Source organism: Pteropus alecto, unplaced genomic scaffold (genome assembly GCF_000325575.1).
Source record: "Pteropus alecto unplaced genomic scaffold, ASM32557v1 scaffold125, whole genome shotgun sequence".
Lineage (NCBI taxonomy): Eukaryota > Metazoa > Chordata > Mammalia > Chiroptera > Pteropodidae > Pteropus > Pteropus alecto.
Genome location: NW_006436888.1, coordinates 4628297 through 4654474, shown reverse-complemented (window position 1 = coordinate 4654474; position 26178 = coordinate 4628297). Strand labels below are relative to the sequence as shown.

The window sequence follows — 26178 nt, the reverse complement described above, 5'->3', positions numbered from 1 at the left end:
TCAGAGAAGAAGTGACATCTGCAGTGAGTCTTGGGGAAGAATGAGTGTATGTTCTCGGGAGCACTGGGTAAAGGGCTCTCCAGGTGGAAAGAACAGCATAAACAAGGGCTTGGGAAAGTGATCGTGCAGGTGTAGGGGGTGTGGGAGGAGCGTCGTAAAAGCAGACACGTAGTTTGGGGTGTTTGGGGTAATGGTGGGGAGATCGGCTAGAGAACTACTCGCTCCCTGTTGTAGGTGAACTTAGCGCCTGGTAGTTTCTGCTTAGGACAACACCTTTTCAAATACAAAGGAACAGCATCTTGTCCAGTAGCTCCCACCTCAGCAAAGTCTACAAGCCCAGGCACCTTGGACTTGAATTAGGAAAAGATGGTGGCTATTTTTTAAACACATATTAGTACCCCAAAGGCACAGAAGCTTGCCGTTTGTCAGCCTAGAAGACATTTCTTTCTTCATTTCACTCGGCTTTTACACCCCATTTCTTTGCCTGCTCTTTTTAAAACTAAAAGTGGCATTCGCTCAGCTATAGCACCTGACTCAAAATGTATCAGAGAAAATTTAGTTCCCTCATTTTATAAATGTGCCTTTAAAATAAAAACTGTCACCAAAAAGTACTCAATGTGCAAAAATTATCTATTGTGTACAAACTACATAAGATGTAACTAGGAAAAAAAGCTCAGAGATTTATAAGCTTTAAAAAAAAAAGTGCCCTGAATATGAGCAAATCTGAAAAATAAATGCCTTTTCAGTCTCCTGGAGCTTTCTGAGGATCCATGATGAGGCTGGGGAGAGTAAGTTGAAAACTGAAGTTTAAGCCCATCCTCAATCAAAAGAAAAAAAAAGAGAGAGGAAAGGAAGAAGAAAAGAGGAAAGAATTTGTCCAAACCCACAGAACGTACAACACCAAGAGTGAACTCTGTGCAAACTATGGACTCTGGGCGATGATGACGCGTCAATGCACGTTAATCAGCTGTAACAAAAATGCCATCTGGTGGGGGATGTTGCTAATGGGGGAGGCTGTGAGGTGGGGCTACAGGAGGTAGATGGGAAATCTGTACTTTCTGCTCAGTTTTGCTGTAAACCTAAAACTGCTCTAAAAAATAAAGTTTATTAATTATTTTTTTGAAAGGAGGAATAAACACATTGCACATTCTTCTCTCCTACAAAAGGTAAAATGAAAAGGAATATCAGCCTGAATTCTTTTCCCCAGGAAACAAAGAAATCACGCCAACCCCAGCTTTTGGCTTCTGTCCGTGGTGCTGAAGTTTATTCATTTTCGAACCTCTGTCAGTAACAGGTGAGGGTTTACCCTAAAATTTAATGCATGAGGTGGGAGAGGTGGGGGAAGCCACAGTTAAACCACTTTGTCTACATTTAGCATAAAACGTGAAGAATGTTGACAGGAGGCTGCAGCTTGAATAGGGTGCTCGTCACAACTCAAATTGATGGCAATAAGACGGGACAAAGTTGAGTGAGAGACCCCAGGGGATGAGGGTCTCTTTCAGTCTGCCGGGGCCTGGCCATTATCTTCGGTACTACAAAGAGAACACAGACACGTTTGGCTTGGTGACCTGGCTCAACTGGAAAAGTCAGCTTCATACAGAGGTGCTCACTTCCCCCCAGCCCCCTCTTCAGCCTGACGACCCACTGACTTTCATGAACCGGTAAGCAAGTTGCTCTTTAGAAGTCGATAAGATCAGCCGTGGTCTCTTTCAATTGACCTTTAGAATCTGACAGTTCCGGGGAGGAACACGAACTGCCAATCAGCTGTACGAAGGTGACTTGGCCCATGAACATTTTAAGTTCCCGGTACTCATGGCAGTAATTTTTCCCTCAGCACTTACTCGGCAGGCTGTAGCTAAGAATGATGTCATTGTCCCATGATTCATGGGGCCCCCACCCAGTTGGGGAAGAAATTTCCAAGGGAGTAAGCTTCTATGCTGGTCCCTTTGCTGCTGAACGTACCCCCTGGAGGTATTCTTTGACAAGGCGTAAGCCTCAATGAAACCTCGATTTCCTTTCTCTCCATCCCGTTTCCACATCCCATCCCCAGATTCTCTTACCCGGAAGCTGTTGCAGCCGAGTCCACTCTGGGCTCCGATCCTGTCCATCCTGCCCCCAAAGCAGCTGGACCTTCGCAGACTCCGAGGGGCAGCAAGCAGTGCCCTCAGCTTGTTTTTCAGGAGAGCAGATCTATCGGAGGAGTCCCAGGGGCCCCGCCCAAGGGTGCCGCCATCTCTCTGGGCTGGGCTAACCTCTCCGGTCCAGGGAGGCACCTCAGGGAGAGGGCTGAGGGCTGCCTCAGCTTCCTCATTCTGCTCACTTAGGACTTGTGGGGGCACAACCTCATCTTCTAAAGGCATCTTGTCCTCCAAATGGTCCAGCAAATTCTTTACAAAAGGAAAACAAAGGGAGAAGAAGAAGTCTCACCAACTGGCAGAGTGTCACAAAGCCCCCTGGCCCCAGACTGTGACCCCTTTCTGGCCCTACCTTGAAATCCATCAGGTCGGCGTTGGACACGGAACTGTACAGGGGGTTAGCGCTGGTTTGCCCTGGGAGCTGCAGCACCAGAAGGAGGAGGAAGCTCGTGGTGATGGTGGAGAAGGAGCCCATGCTGGTGTCAGTCAAGGAGTGGTCTGCTGCTCACTGCCTCTTCCCTCGCCTCTCTGGTTTCCCACTACTGGCCTTCGTCCGTCTGCGTCTCCCCACTGCCCTGCGCCTCCTCTTTTTATAGCCCCCCGGCTCTCCAAGAGAATGAGAGGGATGGAACCCTCCCCATTCTGTCACTTGCAGCGATAAAGCAGCTGAGTGAGGAGCCAGCAGAAGATGTCCTTTTAAAGTTATCAGTCCAGCGGAGCTTGTCACAGCCCCTCCACCTTGAGCAGCCCCAACAACCCCGGGAACCTCGGCTGCAAGAGCCACATTCTTGTTGATTTGCCTCAAGAGGATCCCACTTCAAAGGTGTGAGGAGAGCGAAAAAGAGTCCTTGGTTATCTCACAGCGATGCCTCAGGCTTCTTTCTCCTCGGCAACCGGACCCACACAGGGAAGCAGAGGGTGACGGTTGGCCGGTGCCCAGCTCGCCCAGTTGGTTTGCAGCTCAGCTGTCAGGGGCTCCAAATAAGGGCGAGAGAGGAGGAAATGGCAGGAAGCTGGCTGCTCAGGACAAATTAGTCCAGATGCTGGAGCTGGCCTCACACCTGACTCATCAGCGCCGAGGGCAGGACCCCGCCTTCCGACAGGGCTGCCCTCACTCCTGGCAGTTGCTCTCAGGGGTCAGGTGAAGAGAGAGTTATTTTGCGGAGTACTAAGTCAGCTGGGATCCCAACGTGATGAATGTCCTAAGAACTCAGCTCCCAAATATGAACATCAAGAAAAGTTTTGGGAGCACAGCCATTTCTCTGCAAAGCTTCCTCTCCTTCGCCCCATGGCCCCCTCCGAGGTGTTTAGGGAGACAGGTACTGAGAGAAATGCTGGCATTTTCGTTTTGCTGTGTATAGAAGCTCAGATTCTTTGGGTTTGAAGCTTGTCATGCCCTGAGCCTTCCCAGGAAAGCTCCCATGGCAAGTTGGCTGATGGAGTGAGGTGGGAGGTGGCAGTGGCATCCGCGGTTTCCCTTCATGTCCTTCTCCGATGGCCAGGCAAGCGAGGAGCCGCTGAGGTCTCAGATTTCCTGGCCCCCAACGAGAAATAACAGGCAATGAGACTGTCCACAGTTACCGAGCGGCCTCCATTCCCTACGCACTGAATTCAGTGTTAGCATACGATTCAACGCAACACACACGGGGAAAGACAAATTTGAAGGGTCGAGAGACCTGTGGTGTAGCCCCAGACAAACCAGTTCCTCACATGTGAAACCCTGCCCCATTCGCCTCTCAGCTTTGTCTTGAGGCTCCAATGGGCTAATGATGTGTGGACCCATTTTGAAGTGTGAAATGCTATATAGTTGCAAAGTGCTAATGATCTTTATCGGTCAGTTGTAATGTGCTGAGAGCTTTATTGATGTGAATTATTTTGTTGTCATCACCACCCTTGGGAGGCATAGTACTGTTCCCATTTACAGAAGGAAAGAACTCAGGCCGGAAGCTTAGGTCACTTGCCTGAGGTCGCTCAGCTCAGAAGGGATAGAACTAGGACTCGAACCCCAGGTCTGACACCAAGGCCCACTATTTTAACTCACTTCGTGGATACTGCTGCTTCTCAGCAACGTGGTTCCTTACAAGCCCTTGAGGTACAGCCCCTGATGAACGACACCCCTATTCCCAATCTCTCATGTTGCCTCTGGCTGACATTTCACATGCCCCGTGCCCTGGGGGCTATGCGTGCTGGGCACACAGTCTGTGCACGTGCGGCCTGTCTCAGGGAAAGCACCACTTCCCACCTCCATGACCTATGGACACACCTAACATGTTTGAGTCTCCTCCATGAAGCTCGAGAAATGCATGTCAATGACTCCCAGACCCCTCCACCCCCACCCAGCTGTGCTCACTTCTTGGCTGATCAAGCGGAAAGGCTGTTATATTTCAAGAGGGCAGGAAATCAGGGCAACACGTGGCCAGAGATCACAAGAGGTGTCCAGGGTGATTTTATTCTAAGACAGAAGGGAAAAGGAACCCTTTTCAGTAACTGATTCGAGTCAGCCAAACTCAACTCGAAATCCGAAATGGGCGCAGCTCTGAGTAGGTGCTCCTGGAGCAAAGCACCCTCATATCCTGAGCCCCTGGAATGTGCTCAGAGCTTAATTGCTCGGTTGGCAGGTTATTATTAGCAAAGAGGATTCAGTCGCAGCCACGCTGGGGGGGACTGGTGCTCCGTGCTGCGTGCGTCACACAGCCTGTCTCCTGGAGATGCCCTTTGAACAGGCGTGCGTCACACAGCCTGATTCCTGGAGATGCCCTTTGAACAGGCCTTTGATGTGGGCAGAGACTTCCGGAAGGGCATCCTGGCGTGGCGGGTGGCCTCTGAGGGCCAAGGCGGCCACTCTGTCCTGAGCCGCCACTGAAGTCTGTAGGTGGCCCAAGGAAAAGGGATGTCCCAGCCGAGGTTCAGAAAGAGAATTTCGGAATTTGCCCAGCTGCTTTTATTAAAGTCAGTTTTTCCCTTCCAGAGTGAAACTGGACTGGGGTGTGGGTGTCATTTGTTGAGTTTCTTCCATTAGCCAAGGTTTTGTTTGTTTGTTTGTTTGTTTGTTTGTTTGTTTGTTTGTTTGCAGAAGGGGGCTGGCACTTAAAAGAATATTCTGTTTTGCTGCTCTGGGGATTTTGTATAGAACCAATACTACCTCCTACACTAACTAGACCCATTGAAAACACAGATAATTCCGAGATATACTCATTTCTCCAAATCCAATTAAAGCCTCTGACTTGAGTCTGAAATGAACAATGGCTTAATGTAAAGTTGCTCTTCATTTCTATGCCCCGGCTCAACTTTGAGGTATGTGTGCGGAGGACTAAATATTTCCTGGGGTGTTCAGAAGCCAGCCTGCAAGAGTCACAGAGAAGAAAAGCAAAAGACACAGAAAATCAGATCCACCCCCTGCCCCTCCTCTCCCACTGGCTGAAAAATCAAAAGACTTTATTTCCTTATCCCTGGAAAGACGTCATCCTTAGTCATGTAAGAAATGAACACTGCAAATGGGTGGGAGAATCGAGAATCAAGGTATCTCCTGTTTCAAGCCTGGGGTTTGGCCTCGCACTCCTCCACATGGATGCTTCGACAAGCCACGTGATCCAGCAACGTCACACGTGCAGAACTGGTATTAAAAACTCATCTCTTAATGCCATCCATGTGCTTCTCCAAGGCCAGCAAGTGATGAGCCACTGAGGCCTGTCAGACCCAAATGGTCTAAAGCAGAAGCCACCATTGGGAGAAATGGGCAGGACGCTATTGCATATTTGGGGATGGTTGTCTCTGGCTTTGATAACAATGTTCTGTTTCTTTGTTTCTCTATAAAACAAAGCCCAAGGAAACGTTCATTGGCGAAAGGGTTCCAGTTCAAGGGAAGCGAGGTAGTGTATCTGTTAACTATTGCCGCATAGCAAACGACCCCAAACCTCAGCAACTTAAAACCACGCACATCCATCATCTAATAGTTTCTGTCAGTAAAGAATGGGCCCTCCTTGCTGGGTGCTCCTTGCTCAGGGCTCTCACAGGCTGCAAGTAAGATGTCGGCTGGGACTGCAGTCATCTCCAGGCTCGGCTGGGGGGTCTGCTTTCAAGTTCACGCCTATGTGTGTCGGTGGGCCTCAGATCCTTGCTGACTGTTGGCTAGAGGTGTCAGTTCCTTGCCACATGGGCATTTCCATAGAGATGCAACTGACTTTTTTTTTACAGAGAGAGAGAGAGAGAAAAAAAAAAATTGTGTAAACCACAGTCTATTTGTAGCCTAATCTTGGAGGTGGCATCTGTCGTGTTTGTTGTACTGTGTTCATTAGAAGTGAGTCACTAGGTTCAGCCCTCACTGAAAGGGAGGTTGCCAAGGGCAAGAGTACCAGGAGATGGGCATTTCTCGGGACCATCTCGGAGGCTGCTCGCTGCAGGTAGAGAAAGAGAGAGAGCAAATATAAGGTGATGTGTTACCAAGCTGGCCGCAGTTTTACAAAAACACCTTCGTGGCTGGTTGGTCATGCTGAAGTCTCCAAAGAGTTTCTTGGAGCCTGGTACCTTGGAACAGTCTGAGAGGAGAGGAGAGGGTGAGGGCACTGTTTGAGATCCCTAGGGTGCTGTAACAAAGCACCACAAACCGGGTGGCTTAAAACAACCAAAACGTATTGTCTCACAGTTCTGGAGGCGAAAGGTCTGAATTCAAGGCGTTGGCAGGGCCATGCTCCCTCGGAAACGTGTATGACAGTATCCTTCCTTGCCCCTTCCAGCTTCTGGTAGCTGCGGGCATCTTCAGTCCCTGACATCACTCCCGTCTCTGCCTCCATCATCGCATGGCCATCTTCCCTGTCTGTGTCTCTCTCGCTTCTTAGCAGGACACCAGTCATCTTCGATGAGGAGCCCGCCCTGCTCCAGTGTGACCTCATCTTCACTAATTACAGCTCAATGACCCTATTCGCAAGTAAGGTCACATTCGTTCTGAGGTTCTGGGGGTTTTAGACTTCAACGTATCTTTCAGGGGGACATAATTCGACCCATAACATGCACTTTATCTGTGGGCTCTGTTTTATCTCCTGTCTCTCACTGATCAAAATGCCACCCCTGCCCCAGGGCTTAAATCCCCTGCACTTCTGGGCTGTGTTAGCCAGTTCCTTCAGGCTATGGCTGGAGAAAAGAGAGGCTCCCGGTCCAGTCCACCCACGGACTAGCTTGGCAATCTCTCTTTGCCAATCGATCCTGCTTGGGAGGGGGGTCGGCGCTGGAGGTGGAGAGAAAGTCAGACAGCAGCATGAGGGCCAGGTCAGCCGTTGCTAAGACAGCATTCGCCAGGAAGCCAGAGGCTGAGCAGGTAGGAGGCAGCGCCTGAATGAGCTGCAGGACCCCCTGCATCCCAGCTCCTCCCACATACTGATTCTTTAGAAAATATTTTCTGAATGATTGAATCCATGGGTTTGCCTTCAGTGCCTCTCCTATACCTGCCCAACACACACACACACACACACACACACACACACACACCCCCCATACCTGAGAGCCCAACATTGCATCTTGCCCTCCCTGGGGGTCTCACAGGGAGGGGGAGTCACTCTCTGGCTGAAGCATGAAGGTTCTGCTTTCTCCCCGATGCAGGAAGAACCAGATAGGGGAGCCTGGGGTGGGGCCCAGTTAGGAAGCTGGTGTGCCAATGTCCGCACGAATGGTGAGGGTCTAAACCAGAAACAGAAGTGAAGGGTAGTGCACGGGAGACGAGAGAGGAAGAAGGAGGGGACGGAGAGCCTGCCTGGGTGGTCTAGCCAGAGGACAGAGCCGAGGAGATTCCTGATTATCCTGATCATCTAGGCAGGGCCCTGGGAGAAGGTTCAATCATTCCCCAGTGTCTTCGTTTGCATTCTCCTGAACCAGAGATAAGGAGTCAGGTACAAGTTTATTTTGGAGACAGTTCCAGGAAATATCAGGAGAGTGGGCAAGCGACCAGGTTAAGAAGGAAGTCAGTGACCACCGTGGGCTCCAGCTTAATCTCTGCTCCCTACAGGGAACTCTGGGAATCAGTTTAAGATGGATGTCACCTGTGACTCCGGGGCACCGGGGTCTTTAGATGCCCACTCCTGCCAAATGTTGGTAGATTGGGTGCTGCTGCTGGTCGATGTCAATTACCCAGCACTTCCCGCCGACCCTGAGGTGAACCAAATGGGCTCTGGCTGCCAGAGAAAGTCCTCGGGCAGAACAGTCCCATGCTGCTGGATGGAGTAGGGCATGTGTGCCCTGGAGCAGCGAGGCCAGGGGCTGTGTGTGACAGAGACAAGAGAGCTCGGGGCCCCCTGTCCCAGGGCAGGTATGCAGTTCGTAGAAGTGCTCCAGCATATCCAGGCAGCTGCATGGGGCTGAATCCTGATCCCACGACTATGCAGTTCGTAGAAGTGCTCCAGCATATCCAGGCTGCATGGGGCTGAATCCTGATCCCACGAGAGAAACAGGTCACTTCATGGAACCAGACTGATCATTAAAGCTTAGGTAGTGCATGGAAAATCCTACAGAGACAGAGATAGAAGGCTGAGAACCACACCATGAGCAAAGACAAATGGCCAAGTTCATGATTTTGTTCAGGCCTGACTCTGTGGGAAGAGAAATGCTTTCTCCCTCGCTTTCCTCCAATCATTCTCAGAAAGGTCAAAGCTGTCATAAGAGGGATGGAGAGGAGGTCGGTGCTCCCAGAACGTCACAGGTGCAGGATCAGCAATGAGATGAAGCATTCAGGGCCAATGCTGTCCTAATTTCTGTAACCTCAGCACCTGAGACTCAGTAAAGCCAGTCTGCTGGCTTTGAAATCCCCAAAACTCCTTTCAGTTCTGAAGCTGCAGGCTAGACCTTCTTGGACTGTTTTCACTAACGCATCTTTCTGGGAAGATTAAAGTGACAAGCGTTTATGGAGATGTATAATCTGGCAGCTTCTTTGCAGGATGAGGTTGGTAAGAAGGAAGTCAGGGAGGTTATGGCTGTGGCTATAAGCCTCACAGGGGCGTGTTTGAAGGGGCCAGGGTCACAGGTCAGGGAGGCTGGTGGTAAGAGGCATCTATAAACAGAGCATGGGCTGCCATGCTGCCCACAAAATGCCAAACATGGGGGGAGCTCGATGAGATGTTTCTCCCTTGGGTACATCAGGCCATCCACTCCCTACCCTCCAACAGTCACGATTGGTCCTTTGCAGTTGCTTTAGGGGCCTCTTTCCTGGAAAAGCCCAATAACAAATTATGTCTGTATTGTACATACAGACTCCACCATCCAAGCCCTATTTACGGAAGAGCAGACTCACCTGGAAGAATTCTGAAGCCCTGGCTGCTTTTGGGGAGTGGGCGTTCTGCGAGGGGTTACTCTTCATCTCCTGAGCAGAGAGGAAAGGTTGCCAACAGGCAGTGGCACCAGAGGTTGAACCGAATGATGCCATTAAGAGGAAACACGTCCATCCCACCAGCAAGCCTAATTCACTGACTCGGGAGAAACTGAGTGATGCAGTGGTTAGGGGTCTGAGTGCGGGGGCCAGGCTGGGTGGCGTGAATACTGTCTCCACCACTTATTAACTTCATGACCCTGAGCAAGTTATATCACCTCTCCGTGCTTCAGTTTTCCGATCAGTCAAATGGGAGATAATAAGAATTCTTACTTCACAGAGCCGCTGTGGGGACTATGTACATTAATGGAACTGTACCTGGCACTTAATGAAACTTTTTCAAATGTTAACTATTCCAATTACTCTTTGCCCTCCCTGGGTCAGAAACATTAGGCAAATAAATTGTTCCTAAAAAATCTCGTTTATTAAAATCTCAGTTGATCTCACTGGATATCCATAACCTCTGATGAACGCCAGGTTAAAATGAGAAATCACTCAAAGACCTACCGCTTCTCAAAGACATGTCGACGAGAAGAGCAGAAAGGCCGTGATCATGCAGTCCAGGGCCAGAAACTCAGGGAAAAAGCACAGGTTCAAGAGTCCCTCGGACCTGCGCTCAAATGCCAGGGCTGGCACCGAGTGGCTGCATGCTTTTGGGTAGGATACTTTGTTTTTCTGGGTCTCAGTTTGCTCGTCCATAAAATAGGGATAATAACAGTCCTGTCTCCTTTGCTGAGTTGGGTCATAAAAGGCATGGCAAAGGGAACTGCATGAGCTGAAGCCCGGGAGCCTGAAGAGCAGGGCAGGTTCTGCAGCGTGGCCTGGGGTGCCTGGACACGGGATGGGGCGGGGCCTACAGAGGAGAGGTCAGTGACCCCTCCCTGCCGATTCAAGCAACAGAGTAGGCTTCTGGCGCTTGTCTCCTTTTCTGCCATGGAATGAGGAGCTTCTCTCTCTAGAGCTGAGAGGAAATGATGATGCCAGGCCTCAGGGGAGGGGCACCCTAAAATACTGGACCTCTTGTCAGACACTTCTAATCTTGCAGACTTGAGAAATGAAAATACTATAAAACACAGAGTTTTGAAGGCTTCTTTCAGGGTAACATTGGGAATTGAAGGCTTGAAGTTTAGGTTTGGCGGAGGGTAGAGGGTTTATTCCTTTCAGGAATGCAAATGAGCTAGTCACACACACACACACTCACACGGCTCTCAGTCTCTGAGATTTTAGCCTGGACCTTCCAGAACCAACAGACACCAGGGAGAGGGCCTCTAATGGAGTTGCAGGCAGAGGAAAGACTGGTGGGACAAACACTTTGACACACATCCTCATGTTAGACAAATGCATCAGGGGCTGTTCTGCTCACGAAGAAACTTCTGGGCTTTGAAAAGCATTTTCTGGGAAGTGCCTCTACTGCCCGAGGCATTTCTAGACATTTCAGAACATGAAAAACCCATAAGGAGAAGAAAGTTCCCTCCAAACCCTACCCCTGCTTGATCATGTCCCCACCCAGCCATTAAGACACCTTGGGGATTGCCAAGAAAACACAGGGTTTGTGTTGTTGTTGAAATGATGAATTATTCTGAATGCACAGAGACAAATCAGTTTCAAAAGAAAAAGCTTTAATGTTGACTTTCTCCCACCATGGAAAACGTGTGCTCAAAGAAAATAAATAAGAGATGCTTCAGCGAGGACCAAGGGGTTGATGATGAATCATGCGCTGATGTCTTCCCCCATGACTTCCTCTTAATGCTTACCCAGCACTGTGGGGGAAAGAGAGAGGGTGATGTTGGTACTAGGGTGGCAGAATGAGACAGGATTTGAGCCTCCCTCATGTGTGCCATCCCTGCCACCTCAGCTGATCTGGATATTTGAGTCTTTGCAATAATCCATCTCTCTGAGCCTCAGTTTCCTCATCTGTACACGGGATTGGGGTGCCCTGATGCTCCTGCCCTCTGCCTTTGTAGCTGTAGATAGCTGAGGAGAAACCAGGAGGAAAATGTGGCTCCTTCTGCTCCAAAGAGGGGCTGCCCTAAAGCAATCCTCTAGGATCCCACTCTAAAGCAATTCTGCCCTTTTGATAACAGATGCAGGAGCCGAATGAAAGTTGGGTGAGCCTAATGATGGGTAATGAACATTGAATATTCCCAGAAAAGCACTCCTTGTCCCTGAGGACTGTCAGTGTTCCTTTCTCAGAGCGTGGTCCCCAGAGACAACAAACGCAGAAGTGACTCTAATGGTGGAACCTGCGGGAATAGGGGTGGGTGTGAGCAGGGTGGCAGGGAGGGAGCTCACCAAGGCAGCCCAAGCCACTGGAGTGGCCGATCCGATCAATCTTCTGCCCGAAGCAGCTCGAGTTGCGGCTTCGTGGTTCCCGAAGGGCCTGGAAGTTTTCCTCATAGGCCTCACGGGCATCGGCGGAATCTTTCCGCTCGGCCTCCCAGGCTTCTGCAGAATGTCTGACCTGCCGCAGGGTCTCCTGGCTGATCGGCTCCTCCTGCAGCTCTACAACTGTGACCCCTAGACCGTCCTGCAGCTCCTGTGATGGCTGAGGATAGCCTGAGCCTCAGAAACCTGCACCTGAGCCCAGCCACCCTCGATGGTACTCAAGTGAACCGACCGCCTTGGGTACAGGGTCCTGGCTCCCGATTTAACCATTTTCTGATTTCCGAGGGAGGATGAGGACCTCTTGTGACAGTAGGATGAGACCTGTTCATTGCTGCCCCCCTGCCCTCCAGGTGGGACCGGTTTACGCGGCCTCATAGCGCTCACCTGTACTGCGGACAGTTCCAAGTCTGGGTCGGGGCTGCTCAGCGGGAGGGAACGACCTCCTAGCGGCGACAAGAGCAAGAGCAGGAGAAGCGGGAGCACCCGGGGTAACGCGGTCTGCGGGTCCATGCTGCTGAAGGGGTAGACGGAGGTCGCTCTGCTGCGGAACTTGCGTATGGTCTCACCTCCTCTTGGCCTGCAGGTGCTCTCCTAGATCCTCGGATAACCACGCCTTTTATCCTGGACCTGAGAGCTGGGCTGACCCTCCCCTCCAGGGCTATATCTGATTTATCCGCCACATTCCCTCCCGCTGAGCTCAGGGTGGGGGAATTCACCCCTCAGTACTTGCCAGGGTTGGAGACTGGAGAGAGCAGGCCTTGTATAGAAATGGGCCTGGCCGGGAGCGGGAGCGCGCGGGAGGCGTAGTGGGCGGGGGGCGGGGGGCTGGGGGACACTAACAGGCTCCTCGCCGCCCGCTTCCTCCTTTCCTGCAAAAATCCCGGGGGCCTTAGCGTGGCGCTTTCCTCTTTCCTCCCCACCCCCGACCATTCCTGGAGAGGGAAGGAAGAACTTCAGCGTACAAAGGGCCGACGCGAGTGCGGGGCGCACGGGGTGACTCAGCGAGAACAGCCCCAACTAACATCCACCACGGCAGCAGGTCTTCCCTTCGCCGCGCGAGTTCGCTCGCCAGCCTGTGAACTTCGCAGCCTCCTGGCTCTATGCATCCCTGCGGGGCTGCGGGTCTTCCCTGCGCCCTGACCGCTGTCCGTGGTTCTGATCTCCCTGAGCGATCTCGGCGCAAGATTCCTTGCGCCCTTCAACGCAGGTCTAGCCAGAAAAAAACAAGTGTGGGACAGGGGCAAGACCCCTCCCTACACCACCATGCTCCGCACAAGAATGCTAATTCTCCAATGTCACCTGATTAAATGCCTGGGTATGACAAGGAACTTCTGGAATGCTGACCCTGCTTCCATCCCTTAAAGGGTAGAGCTGATTTGGCTGGAATTTTGAGAGGCAAGGCCTCGAGATGAAGTTCTTTTTTTCTCGAATCTCCTCCAGGTGCCAACACCTCTTCTCCATCACCCAGCCAACATATGACGAAAAAAGCAAGAATGACCGGAAGGTGGTTATCTATCTGGTGAGACGGTAGAGGTGTGCCCTCCCTAAGGTCCCCTTCATCTGACCATGACGATCAGATGCTCTGAACAACCCATCTGTGACCACAAATGAGGCGCCAAAGAAAAAATGGCCCTGGAAAGAGCCACAGCAGATTAAGTCCCCCCTGAAAGTGAGCATGACCGATGTCATCACCCCTTCCAGATAATTTGTGTTAACGAGCAGGAGGATGAGGGAGCGAGATCAGTTATGACAGAAGTAGAGAAAGAGGCGGCAAGGGGAAGAAGCCGTGACCTCTACGCAAATCTTGCCTTAAAAAGCAGCATCTGTCAGGTAGGGAGTGAGAAAAATAATGTTCCTCATTTTTCAGATGAAGAAACTGAGCTCAGAGGAATTGATTTAGTTTTTTAGGGTCACACAGTTGACAAGTGGTCACTCCTGGATTCCAACCCAAGTAATCTGATTTCAGAGGTGAAGCTCTTAAACACAGCTGGGAGAGATTTCAAGGTGTTTCTACTAAAAGAAAATTAGATTAATGTGTTGTCATTTCTGAAGTCACAGGGAACCGTGCTGTGAGGAATGTGTAAGTCTGATGGCTGTGTGTGTGTGTGGGGGGGAGGATGCACACACACATACACACCACAGGAAGAATATTCCAAGATTAAGTGGCAGTGAGAGAGAAGACAAAATCCAGTCCAATGCAGAGCTGAGTCAGAGGGTTGGGGGCTGCCGAGGGTGTAAAGAGTCCCTCATGCTGGGTGTCGCGGAGTGAGGAGTTGGGAGCAAGACAGTCATTCAACCAGAACCTATCAAGAACTGACGCTGCATCTAGCCTGAGCCTCTCTTTGCTCTTCTGTAAAATGGACAGATGCTCCCTCTTCACAAGCACTAAAAGGGAGAAAATGATGTCTGCAAAAGCCCCAAGCAGTGTGGAAAGAATTCGGAATGCACGTAAGAGTTTGTCCTTATATCAAAGAAGACTGTGATCCCACTGGGGAAACAGAGTGACCCCAGGGGAAACAATTAAGTGCGAAGAGCTGCTACCTGCCCCCAATGGATGGGGTGTGGGAAAAGACTTTAGAGAGGACACAAGACTGAATACATACTTCAGGGCCCTCTATCCAGGGAAGGACAATATATTGTCAATCAGCTCTCACACCAGTTCATTCCCACAAGCATTTCTTGAGTGCCTACTGTATGCATGCACTTTCCACTTCTATTAAATGGAGCTAATCATACCATCTATGTCACAGCATTACCACCCAAGGCTTAAGTTAGACGCTATATATGTGACAGGCTGAAGAATAATAGCCTCCCAAACATGTCTGCGTCTTAATGCCCAGAACCTGTGAATATGTTACTTAACATGGCTAAAGGAGTTTACAAGTGTGATTAAGTTAAGGATCTGGAGGTGGCAAGATTATCCTATGTTAGCCAGGAAGACCCAATGTCATCACAAGAGTCCTTATAAGTGGGAGGCAGGAGGATGGAGGCAAGAGAGAGGAAATGGAAGGGTGGAAACAGGTCGAGGAGGAGAGAAGATGCTAATTTGCTGGCATGTCTGAAGATGGCTTCGAGGATGGTGGAAGGGGCCACAAGCCAAGGAATATAGTTGACCTCTAGAAGTTAGAAGAGGCGAAGAAATCGATTCTTCCCTAGCACCTCCAGAAGAAACACAGGCCTGCTTGCTGACACCCTGATCTTAGCCAAAAGAGACTTATTTCAGACTTCTGATCTCCGGGTCTGTAAGAAAATGAATGTGTGTTATTTTAAACGACTAAGTGTGTGGTCATCTGTTTCAGCAGCAACACAAAACTCATGCAGTCTATAGAAATGACGAGCGCAGTGGCCGGCACAAGTGAGCCTGCAGTAAACGTGGCTGTGGTCGTGGTGTTGGTTCTCACCAGTGTCAAACCTTGGGTGCTGGGTGCCAGGTGCTTGGCCACTGAGAAAGAGAGAAGACCCTTCATTTAGGCAACAAGCCTTCATTGAAAGCCCGGGGTCCCAGTGGTCTGCTGGAGTCCAGAATCTGGATCCAATGCCACCGCAACCTTCTGGAACTTCTGTGACCTCGGGCAGCCGCTTTATCCCTCATGTTCTTCAAGTCAGTCTTACAGAGTGGCTGTGAGGATGAAATGGGACTGTGCAGGCAAAACTAAGCTTTCGGCCGGGAGGTGGGAATACAGACTGGGGAGCATACAGTGTAGAGACAAAAAGAGACCAAATCGCAGCGCCCGCCCCCCTCTCCCCCCACACGAGGACGCCATTGCGACTGATACAGAGCCTTCGCTGAGCGGGTTGCCCCCCACGCCGCCGCCGCCGCCACCCGCCTTCAAGGGTGCTGAAGTCCCGCGTCTGACCACCGTGCGACCGCTCCAGAAGGGGCAGCGCGGCCCTTGGCGGAGAGGTTCGCACCTGGCGGCACCGACCCGCAGCCTTGGCGGGTAATTACGGTAACGCCGCAGCTGCAGCAGCTCTGGCCCGCGCGCCTCTCCCCGCTCGTCGCGATGGCTCTGCAGGCTCTGTCTGCCCCCCACCCCTGTCTGCCCCCACCCCCGTCCCTCCTTTCATCAGGGAAGAGCGCAGGCTCTCAGCGGAACTCCTGATCCCAGCCTGGCCTCCTCACTGAGCTCCCAGCTCTGTGCAAGCGTATCCCCTGCGCCTAAGCTGAGTCTCCTCCAGCCAACCGAGCAGGCGCGGCTGAAGGAAGGGTGAGGTTTCCAACACCAACGCTCCCAGCTCCCAGCTGCGCCTCCTGGGGCAAGTCTCTGAACTTCTCCGTGCCGCTGTTCTTACATCTGTAAAATGAAAACGATACAGTCTTCGTGACGATTAAGGGCATTAACCCACATACAGCGCTCAGGACAGCGCCTGGCAGGTAATGAGCTCTCAGAAATCTTGGAGGCTCTTTGGCTGCTTCCTCTTATCTCCCCTCCCTGATTCTTGGATGATGGGATTTGGAGCCTCCATCCTCTCCTTTCCAGAAAATCTATGGAATCTTTCCCAGGAGAGCTTCACACTAAGACCTGACTTCAATCATCAGACCTTTTTAGACAAACTCGTATGACTGGCCGTTGTCCCTGGTTGCCCCTTTTGTACAAGGCCAGCCTCTAAAAGTTTTGCAGTCAAGCTGCTTAATTTTTACTCCACACTTGGCAGCCTTTCTGTTCTGACACCAGGTTGGGGTGGAGTCCACTTTCCCATGGACACTCAGCTCCTGGAAGACTGCTCTGCACAGTCACCTTCTTGCCTGGGACATGGTGCCACTCCCACTGGGCAGAGGACACGTCATGGCAGGACGGAGTCTCAGAACATCTCTCCTTTAAAATCGATTCCACGTCAGGTCAGCCTCACCCCCCGCCCCCCAGGACAGGATTTTAGGAAAGATGAAAGTGCCCTTAGAGGCACATGGAATGTGGGTGTCACCCCCGGTTTGTTTTGCCTGTTTCAGCAGCGGAATCTTTTACATAACAAAACTTAACCCAGAAGCCCCTGTAGGTGAGAGAGAGAAGTTCAGTGCTGCTCTGGTTAGAACAGCCTCTGACCCCCCTCAGTTCTCTTCCTTCTCCCCCTCACCCCAGGGCATCTCGGCCTTCACCCTGGAAAACATGACCTCTGGTCCCCCTCCCTATTTTACAGATGAAGGAACAGAGTCCAAGAGAGATAAAGTCCTTGTCCAGGATCACACGGGAAGGCAATGTTTCCGCTGAATCGGCTGTGAGGTGGGTGTAAGGTCAGCGTCTGCCTTGCAGGGTGGCTGTAGGAACTGTGTTGACCAGCGCATGCAAAGGACATGTCACACAAGGTGACGCCCACGCTCCCAGGCTTTCTAGGAGCCAGCTGCTTTTTATTCTGAATGAATTTCCAACTTAACAGAAAAGTTTCAAGAGTAAGCCAGAGAACTCTCACATACCCTTTAGTCAGATAAAACCATTGAAAAATATTTTGCCACATTTGTTTTCTCTCTCCCGGATTAGTCAAAATATGACGCTTAAAGCAAGGGCAACAGAAAAAAAATAGGTGTTAGATGATTTCTCTATACAATCTAGGTTTTCATACTGATGTGCATAAAAGTGTACAAAGTAGTGTCTTCTGATATTTGAACTTCCTTTCTTTTGGTAGGTACTGTTCTTCTACCCATATCCCCAACTTGGTTCTAGTTTTTGTTCTGTATATAAATATATTAAATGCTCACTGTCAGTCTCTTAACCTACATTTCTCCAATTACCTCCTGGTTGGATCAAGCTCATCTTCTAGCAGATTTCTCCCAAAAGGCACTTGTGAACTGTAGTCCTCGAGTTCAAACCTGTTCTTCAATGCTCTTGAGATTTGAAGGACAACTTAACTATATAAAAAGTTCTCCACTCACACTTTATTTCTTTGAATCTCTTCAAAATATTGCTCTGTCTGCTGTCACCTTGCTTTGTAATTTGCTCTTAAGATGTCTGATATGAGCCTAATTTATTACCCTTATAAATCTGATTTTTTTTTTTAGCCTGGGTGACTCGATATATTTTTTCTGATAATTTCTTAAATGATTCCAAATTAGTTTATCTTTTTTTTTTTTTTACATTTTATTTACTTATTTAACATTTTATTTATTTTTCCCCCTCCCTCCTCTCCCCTCCTCTCTGGTAACTACTAGTCCATTGTCCATGTCCATGAGCCTGTTTGTCCTGTTCATTTGTTGCTTTTAGGTTTATATCCCACATATAAGTGATATCATGTGACTTTCAACCTTTTCTGTCTGGCTTATTTCGCTTAGTATGATTATTTCAAGGTCCATCCATGTTGTTGCAAACGGCAGTATTTCATCTATTCTTATGACTGAGTGATAATTTTTTATCAGTGTATGTCCTTGAATTGAGAGTTTCAGATCAATGTCTTGGTTTTCTAGGAATTTATTTTTCTCTTATTTCAGAATGATTTTCTTGTGTTATAATTTTTTAATATCAATCATGTTGTATTGTTTTGCTTTTATTCTTCAAGAACTACAATTATCTCTATGTTAGACTTTCTTTGCCTGTCTCTATTTCAACCACTTTTTTCCTTTTTACTTCTTTGTTTCATTATCTCTCTCTCTCCTCCACCCCTCCTTTCTTCAATGTGCTTTTAAAATATTCATTTGAGGCTACGGCCATGCCACCCTGAACACGCCTGATCTCGTCTGATCTCGGAAGCTAAGGAGGGTCAGGCCTGGTTAGTACTTGGATAGGAAACCATCTAGGAAGACCAGGTGCTGTAGGCGTTAAAAAATATATATATATATATTTAAGACCAGGTGCTGTAGGCGTTAAAAAAAAAAAATTCATTCGAATCTATTTACTCCTGGGCACCTTATAATTCATCCTTTATTTTTAATATGATTTTGTCTTTATATTCAATGTCTTCCTTGAATTCAAGCAACTTTCACTGCATTTCTTCCTGTTTTGTGTCTATCTTTCTTCTTAGTTTTTAAAGTTCTGATTTTAGAGTTTTAAAAAATGGTATGAAGCAGGTTTTACTTGAACGAGATTCCTGGTTCAAGAACAGCTCTTTCTGTCAGTGAAGTGCAGTTTTTGAATGGATGATGTTGGTAGTGGGGTGGGGAAAAGGGTAGGGTTGACACATCTTGTTGCTCTTTGATTTCTACAGGATTCTTAATCCCTCCCATCCTGCTGTAGTCTGTTTGGGCTGCCTTAACAAAGTACCACAGACTGAGTGGCTCAAACTACGGAAATTGATTTTCTCACGCCTCTGGAGACTGGAAGTCTGAGACCAAATTGTCGTCAGAGTCAGTTCTTGCTGAGTCTTCTCTCTTTGGCTGTAGATGACCATCTACACCCTGTGTGGTCACATGGTCGACCCTCTGTGAGTGCCTGTGTCCTAATTTCCTCTTCTGATCAGGACACCATTCATTTTGGATTGGGACCCAGCCTAGTGACCTCATTTTAAAGACCCTATCTCCAAATACAGTCACATTCTGAGATACTTGGAGGGTGGGACTTCAAAATATGAATTTGCGGGGGGAAGGGGGAACACAATTCAACCCTCAACACCATGCCCCTTTCTATTCATGGCCACATCCCCAAGGAGTAGAACCATTTCCCTATTGTTTTGTTATCTTTTGCTGCGTAACAAACCACCCCAGAACTTAGGCCCTTAAAATAACAATCATTTGATTGTGTCTCATGGTCGTAGGGGTTGATGAGGCTTAGCTGCCTTGCCCTCACTTGGAGCAACTCATATGGTTGTCGTCAGATGATAGCTGAGACTAGAAGTCATCTGAAGATTTCATTTACTCTCTGTTACCTGGTCCGGAATGGCTGGGACAATGGAGGCCAGCCAATGACATCTCTCTCCTCACGTGACTAGCCTGAGCTTCCACAGTGGAAGCAGCTTCCTCCACAGCAAGTGGTCTGAAAGTGGAAGCTGCCAGTCCTCTTGTAGGCTAGGCCTAGAGTTGGCACAGCATGTCCGTCCATCGGCATCATTATCATTACGTAACCAATATTCCATTGGTTAAAACAGTCACAGATCCACACAGATATCAGGGGCTGGAGAAATGGATTCCACCTCCCAGTGAGTGTTAAGGGTCGAATCACGTCCCCTCAAAATTTATATGTTGAGGTCCTAACCCTTGGTACCTCAGAATGTGACTTTATTTGGGCATAGGGTCTTTACAGAGCTCACTGAGTTAAAATGAAACCATGAACATGGACCCTAATCCAATATGACTGGTGTCCTTATAGAAAGGGGACATTCTGACACAGAAACATGTTTAAATGGAAGACAATGTAAAGAGACATAGGGAGATGACAGCCATCTATAAGCCAAGGAGGAAAGCCCACAGCAGACCCTCACAGCCCTCAGAAGGGACCAACCCTGCTGACACCTTGATCTTGGACTTGTAGCCTCCAGAACTGTGAGACAACACATTTCTGTTGTTTAAGCCCCCAGTCTGTGGTACTTCAGCCTCAGCAAACTACCGCAGTGGGAAAATGGCAGGCATCTGTAAAAAAAGGAAGGGATGGGAGTGACGTCTTGGAAAGAAGCTACTACAAGTATTAATTGGGTTCTATCCCGGGAGCACTGCTCTCTTGAGGCTGCCAGCTCTAACCTACTCACTTTCAAACCCTCTTCCCTGGAGCTGTTGCTGGAAACTGTGAGTCGCAGACCTGCATTCAGCATTTGGACACTTAGGTGGTCTTAAGCTTTTGGAGGACGATTTTGTCTATGATCTCTGTTTTCCCCTTCTCGGTTTCCACTTCCTCCTTCTCCTTCTCCTCTTTTCTTCTTGTTCTTCTTACAGAATCTTTTAAGCCTCCCTCCCCTGCTGGTCCCACCCACAGACTTGCAATGGCAGAGCAGCCCTGCTGGAATTTGGTGTCTGGGGCTCACAGGGAATTTGTTATGTTCTCTGTCTCCTAGTGGCGTTGAAGTCCTGCATCCTGTGTGGTTTTGTTTGCATTCTTTGTTGACCTTCTGTGTTTAGATGCATTAACTCAGTTAATCCACTTGAGGGATACGTTTCCACGATAACTGGTAGTTGCCTTTTGTGCCGAAAATCTTCAGTCTGCCCTGCGAATCCACCCTTTACTCTGCTCCACTCTGCTCAGTGCCCTGGAGTCTGACTTTTCTGACTTATATAGACTGGCTTGTGTGCTCTCTGGCTTCATGTTGGATTCAACCAATGGTAGGGGCAAAATATCAGAGGGAATAAGAGAAGAGAAGAAGTCAGGGTATTTTTCTGCCAGCCCCGCCCTGCCCTGTCACTCGGGCACCTACCTCTGCCCAGTCCTCTCTGTCTCAGGATGCTTCGGGCTTAGGAATGGTAAGAAAATGCCTTTCTCTGGGTTTTTCACTATGTCTGTTCTGGACATTCACACAAATGGGATCATACACTATGCGACCTATCGTGCTGGCTTCCTTTACTCGGCACGCTGTTTTCCAGGTTTATTCGTTTTGTTACATTATGTATCGGTATTTCATTCTTTTTCATATTCCATTGTGTGGACACACACATCTTGTTTATCCATTCCTCCACTGATGAGCATTTGAGTTGCTTCTACCTTTAGGTTATTATGAATAATACTGCTATGAATATTCATGTACAAGTTTTTGTGTGGACATACATTTTCATCCCTCTTGGGAATATGCCTAGGAGTGGAACTGGTGGGTCATACAGTAACTTTACGTTCAAACATTTGAGGAGTTCATATATATATATAATTATATGTCCTATTCATATATACATATATATGATTTTAATATATTTCTCAGTGTTGCTAAAGAGCTGTCGTATTTATCCTTTTAAATGGTCATTTTATAGTCCACCGAATTAATATAATTATTAATTCTTAATATAATTATTTCCTAATTTGATAGTGCCTAGGTTTTTTTGTTAGTTTAAATAATGGTGCTGTAAAAATCTTTACATATGTCGGCTTTTTCTCCTTTTAGATCAGGTTTCCTTGACCTTGACCCTACAGACATTCGGGACCAGATAAATCTTTGTCAGAGCCAGGGGAGAGTAAAATCCTGCCTGGTTGAGAACCACTGTTTTAGATACTTTACTCAAGATAAAGGCCCAAGAATGAGATTTACTGAATTAAAGGCTATCAGTACACTCATGGGTCTCTGTGCCAATGAGTTGCCCTCCAACAGTCTTTGTCACAAGCTCGAAAGAATACAATCAGGGATCCTCATGGAAACGGTGGGGGTACCTGGGAAAGCGTGGTCCCTATGCCCAGGGCAAAGAATGGCTTCCCATTTCAGCTCGCACACCTGCAGGGGGCGTCTTTCACGTTGCAGTCCCCGGGAAGGGCTGCTCAGTGTACATCTCCAGGCAGACATTGCTCATTGAGAGTATGGCGTGAAGGCAGCGCCTCTAACTCATGGGGGTCATTGTGAAGAACAAGCACGTACTGGCTTAGGTCCTGCAGACACTCTGGAATTGGAGAAAGGGAGGGAGGGAAGGAGCAGAGAACAAAGAGGGGCACAGGAAAGAGCGGGGAGCCAGCCAAGCCTGGTAGGTCACACTCATGAATGGCTTGGGGTAGGGGACACACGTGAGGACGAGATCATGAATGGCCATCCCAGAATGTCCAATGAGGACTATCAATAGAGCCGTTTTAGGAGAGGACACTCTGTGCTTGGGGATGGTGAGTCAAGATCAGGGCCTGTGACAGCCCCGCCACAGGAAGTGGGAGAGGCATTGGCAAGGCACCAAAGGCCCTCTGGCTGGAACTTGTCCCCTGACGTTACTCCCCAGTGAAGTCAGCCATCTGAAGGCAGGCTCGGAGTTCCAGGCCCTCCAAGCTAGCCACATCCTCCTGGACATGGTTGGGGACCTGGCGTTATGTCCCCTCATTTAAAAGGCTGTTTGGAACAATGTGAAAAACTGAGAAAGTAGGCATCATATAGGATTGAGCAATGTCCTGCAAAATTCATGTCCACCCAGAACCTCAGAATGTGACCTTATTTGGAAATAAGATCTTTTCCGATGTCATTAGTTAAGATGAGGTCACACTGGAGCAGTGTCAGCCTTACATCCATCATGATTGGTGTCCTTACAAGAAGAGGAGAGACACAGACGCAGACAGACGTACAGGAAGAAAGCCACCTAAAAACAGGGCAGAGGTTGGAGGGATGTATCTATTAGCCAGGGACACCAAGGATTTCTGACAACCGCCAGAAGTGCAAGAGGCCAGGAAGGATCTCCCATCTAGAGCCTTCAGAGAGAACACAGCCCTGCTGACAACTTGATCTCAGATTTCCAGCTTCCGGAGCTGTGAGAGAATAAATTTCTGTTGTGTTAAGCCACCCAGTTTGTGGCACTTTATTACAGCAGCCACGGGGAAGAACGCAGCCATCTTGTATTTGCAGAGGGTCTTTGGTCTGGGCTTCTGTGTCCTTAGGTTTATGCCTTAGGTCTCGGTGGGGTGGGGGGACTTAGCCTTTAATTGGGCAACACTGTGCGGCAAGACAGAGTTTGGGGTCCTGGAGTCATATTTCAGTCCCACCTCTTATTAGCTATAGCAGATTGAATCTCCAAAGGTGGCTACAGGATCTCCCAACCAACATGGTCTTCCTGCAATGGCTCTTTGACTCTCCTCCCATCAAAAGTGGGTCCAGGTTCCTTCCTCTCGAATCTGAATGGCAAAGGTAACGCTTTGCGACTTCTCAGGCTGGATCATAAAAGGTGACATAGCTTCTGCTTTTCTCACCAGAACATTGGCAACGGAGCCCTGAGCCTCCCTGTAAGCAGTCCCACTGCCCTGAGGCCGCCATACTGAGAGGAAGCCCAACTAGTCCACCTGGAGATTCTCCGAGGTCATATGAAGAGAAAAATGCCTGGCCAGCCCCTACCTGTTCTAGCTCCAGCCACCATCTTAGTACAGAATCCACACAAACCCTTCCCAAATGCCTGGCCTACAGAAATCAGAGAGAATAAAATGTTGTTGCTTTAAGCCAGTAAGTTTAGAGGTGATTTGTGCAGCAACTGATAACAGAACAGTAGCTACATACTGTGGGCAAGCTTCATGAGTGTCTCTGCCTCGTCTATAATAACCTACCTCATGGAGAAAGATTAAAGAGGAATATGTGTAAGGTGTTTATCACAGGACCTGGCACAAAGTAAGTCCTCAATACAAATTTGGAATCATGCCGTTATTTTTATTACTATATATAACTATATAAGATATAGTTATCATACATGCTTTCCACCAGCCCCTGATTCTCCGGCCCCCGTGAAGCCTTCAGAGATTTCAGCCCCTGGTGACATCATGAATGTCATCATGAGAGACCCTGCACCGGAATCACCTTGCTAATCCTCTCTCAGATTTCTGATCCACAGACCCTGTGGAGTAATAAATGTCTATTTTTTGAAGTCATTAAGTTCAGGCTAATTTGTTACGTAGCAATAGATGACCATTATCTCTATTTTATTCCTTCAACAACTATTTATTGAGTGTCTACTATATGCCAACACTGGCTAAGCACTGGGACCATGACAGGAAACTGGGAACACAGGACTCCCCGCCTCATAGAACACGAGACACGGACTGGTTAGGTAATTGGGTCTCAACTCACAGAAAAGTAATACAACCAAGATTCAACTTTGATCTGTTGGTCTCTGTGACCCCAACACTTAGAGCTTTCCCCACCCACAGAGTAATCCCTGTGAGACTGCCACACTCACCCCGCCATGGCCTCCCCAGTGGGGGCTAGAGACACCTCCCCATGGAAGCATGAATCCATTAGCTAAGTTCCGGTACAGAGAGCAGACAATGCGGCGCCCCCTCACCACTCAATTGGGGGTTATGAGAAGGGTCAGGACTTGGGCCGCTGAGAGGAGACTCTGGGGAGGGAAGACAGTGGCAGGAATGGCTCCAGGGTGGGAACACTTAGGGAGTAAGGCCATCAGCTTTGGCATCCCTCCTCGCCAACCACTGTGCTTATCTGGCCAGGATCATTTTTCTTGCATGAGGCAAAGTACCTCTTAGACAGGACTCCAACTGTTTTAAAGATCACTTAAAATACTGTTTGTTCATGGCCAGTGACAGATGACTCCTGCTGTCGGGGATCCCACTGGTCTGTGTTGCTCCCTCTGACTCTAAGGCGCGTGTCATAGTCAAGCCTTTTCTTCTGGAACTGCAGGGGCCCCTTGTTGACTTCAATCCCAGTTCCTCAGTGGTGTCCCTTTGTGCCCTGAGAGCGGCCACCCCTGTAGGCCCACACCCTCCTGTCTGGGTGAGTTTTAAGTTTCACTCTCCCTGGGTTGTCCCCTGTCACCAAGACAGCTCAACTGCTCTCAGCCTCAAAAACAAAGAAACAAATAAGAATAAAGGGGGTTTCAAAAATCATCCATTTCCAGCCACCTTGTTTAAACAGAAAAAGAACCTGAGGCCCAGAGAGGTTAAGCTATCGGTTGGGGTTACACAGCCAGTTCCTTGCATCCCTCTTTTCCTTCTATGGCTAAAAAAGGGACCACATACTAACCCTAACAAGCTCAGGGGAGGCCAGCATGGCGGGCCCTACAAACTCAGAGACCAAAAGTAACCACACAGGATGGTCTAAACATATAAAATTCCTAACTCAGAGTGGGTTGTGGCAGGTAGTCAGGACCTGGGCCTGTAGCTTCCTTGACAAGGGTCAACCTATACCTGCGGTGAGCCTGTCTATTGTCTTTTTGCATCTAAGATAATGTACCTTCGAAAGCTCAGACTAATCTTTCTCATAGCCCTCATGTCATAAATCTTCGCACCAGAGCAGGAGGCCACAGAACCTCACTGTTTGTTGTCTTGTTCCCTATGTACCCTCTCTGTGTGATGTAAATGTCAATTACTACCTATCCGGTACCCACCAATGTAAAAGAAGTGTGTGTCTCTCCATTTTACTTGTGATCCAATCCCAGAGGTGTCCCCGCTTTCCTTTCTCCCACCCCCTTAATCTACCACCAGCAGATTTCATGTGACCCCCCTCACGTCTCCTCCTTGGATTCTAATGTATAAAATAAGCTGCAAAACTGCCATTCTCTGGAGCGTTTTCTCAATCCATTGAGATTTGGCTTCCTGGCAATTGTCATCAGTTTGGCTCTAATAAACTCATAAAAATTCTCTACAGGTTTGGACGTTTCTTATGTGGACACTTCCTTCCTGTGCTCAGATATGTGCGAAGAGGTTTCTAAGAGCCCTGTAAACAAGTCAGTGTTTACTGAGCACGCCCCACATGCCAGGAACGGACCGCATGCTGAAGGCGGTCATCTCGCTCACAGTGAGGATGGAATGAGTAGGGCCTGGCTCATAGACTTTTAGTTTTATTACACTGAAA

The 26178-nt window shown here is 48.8% G+C and overlaps 1 protein-coding gene and 1 pseudogene across 1 annotated transcript; one reads left to right on the top strand and one right to left on the bottom strand.

Moving 5' to 3' along the window:
- Positions 1-1520: 1520 nt before the first annotated feature.
- NPPA (natriuretic peptide A) lies at positions 1521-2669 on the bottom strand. Its single transcript, XM_006914430.2, has 3 exons — positions 2488-2669; positions 2061-2387; positions 1521-1532 (listed from the first exon to the last, which is right to left on the bottom strand). The coding sequence occupies exons 1-3, from the start codon at positions 2608-2610 to the stop codon at positions 1521-1523; spliced, it is 462 nt and encodes a 153-aa protein (XP_006914492.1). The 5' UTR covers positions 2611-2669.
- Positions 2670-18494: 15825 nt separating this feature from the next.
- LOC112481854 lies at positions 18495-18613 on the top strand (annotated as a pseudogene).
- The last annotated feature ends 7565 nt before the right edge of the window (positions 18614-26178 follow it).

Excerpts from the sequence above, each read along its gene's own strand:
- NPPA (XM_006914430.2), bottom strand. The coding sequence starts at position 2,610 with ATGGGCTCCTTCTCCACCATCACCACGAGCTTCCTCCTCCTTCTGGTG. Across the intron at positions 2,388-2,487 it reads CCGACCTGATGGATTTCAAG|AATTTGCTGGACCATTTGGA; the intron begins GTAGGGCCAGAA and ends CCTTTTGTAAAG.